At 39.4% G+C, this 1,592-nt stretch overlaps 1 protein-coding gene across 1 annotated transcript in view; it reads right to left on the bottom strand.

Annotated features, from left to right (window-relative positions):
- LOC109826505 (expansin-B15-like) overlaps positions 307-1,592 on the bottom strand; it is a 2,733-nt gene continuing 1,447 nt past the window's right edge. Inside the window, exons 2-4 of the mRNA XM_020393534.1 lie at positions 1,533-1,591; positions 1,255-1,448; positions 307-804 (exon numbers count right to left, since the gene is read on the bottom strand). Of these exons, the coding sequence (XP_020249123.1) occupies positions 456-804; positions 1,255-1,448; positions 1,533-1,591 (602 nt within the window). The 3' untranslated portion in view covers positions 307-455. The remainder of the gene's footprint in view (positions 805-1,254; positions 1,449-1,532; position 1,592) is intronic.

The following is a 1,592-nucleotide window of genomic DNA, read 5'->3' as shown; positions in this document are numbered from 1 at the left end:
ATTGCTCAAAAAAAATTAAGAGGTACTCTATGGGTCAATTAATGGAGTAGTTATGAATGTGAGGAGGTTATGAGTGAGTATGTATATGGGTTTATATATGTGTTTTATCATGAATATGTGTTTTATCATGAATATTAGCAATTACGTGGATAACCATAACAATTCAAAGGTCTCACTTTAATAATTAATATATAAATCAGAGAGCGTTTTAGGAAGAAAATATTTAGCATCATTAGATTAGATAACAATTTATGATATTATTTTTAAGCTTATCTTATCATAGTTTAGCGAAATTCGTCCCATAAAGTGAATACGACGTTGAAAAACACATATTAACGTTAACAAGACAAGACAAACAAACTTAATCCTCCACCAACCTCCCTTATATTCTCATCATCATTATTTCCCTATAATTCTCACAACACAACAATACTCTAGTTAATTAGGCACTAACCCTAATCACTGTAATTAACAAAAGAGCGATAAGTCTTCCCGGGCTGCCACCCGACCGGAACAGCATTGTTCGCCACCAGCGTCTTCCCCGTCGACAGCGACGTAAGCCTCAGCGAGAACGGCGCTTGCAATGCCGATCCTGAGTTTAGCTTCCAGACTGCACCCCATGATTGCTGCATCGACATCCATGACGATGACGATGATGATGGTGATTGGGATCCTTGATGGAGGTCAAGGGCTCCGAGATCACCGTCGCCTCCCTCGTACTCAACAACGACGGCGAAGTAGTTGGGGTTGGACCCAGCGTCGACGTGGAAAGCGATGTCAACACCTGGGTAATTGCACTCGACCCTGCAGGAAGTTTGAGGCAATTAATGTTCGTGTAACTGATTTTGGACGAGGTCAAACCAAACAATCAACTATTTTCATTCCATTATATAATCAAGTGATGAATTGTATACTAATAATCCTCAGAGTTTCTTGATTACTTCAATTAATTACTCAAGAATAGATAGTTTTTGGTGCACCGGTAATATATAATCACCTAATTATAGCATTTGAATTCTTTTACTCAAGAATAGATTGACTTGATTAATTTTTTTAATAAATGAATGTGTGATTATTTATTTCAAATCTAACACTTCCTATAATATCTTTTATGATTTGCATTTTGTTCTCAGTACGTAGAATAACAATTATTTTTTAACGAGTGCGTTACGAGAGCTAGCTCTCATCAAAGTCACGCTTAATTAAGTATGAGATTGATTTATTTGGAAAATAATTTCCAATTAGCTATCTTACTTAGTGTACTGGACCTGAAGCACCCCGGCATCGCGAAGCTGATCAGCCTGCCCCTGAACAGCCATGGCGCCGAAAGCTGTCCCGCTCATGTCTAAATGCACGGGCTCCGCAAGGCACGGGCCGCCGAGGCACGAGTCAGTTATAACGACCGTCACCGGATTGCCAGAGCACGCAGCATTGCAGGTGCATTTCACCTGATCAAAACATTAATTACCGGCGCAATTTTCATTATGTGAACACAACTTTTAGGGAAATTAATTCCTATAAGTAGTAATTACCTGGAAGCAAGCACCACAGCCTTTGCCAGATTTGAACAGGTTAGGGTTACCAGCCGCAAT

This window comes from Asparagus officinalis, chromosome 10 (genome assembly GCF_001876935.1).
Source record: "Asparagus officinalis chromosome 10, Aspof.V1, whole genome shotgun sequence".
Lineage (NCBI taxonomy): Eukaryota > Viridiplantae > Streptophyta > Magnoliopsida > Asparagales > Asparagaceae > Asparagus > Asparagus officinalis.
This window is presented reverse-complemented; position numbering and strand designations above follow the sequence as displayed.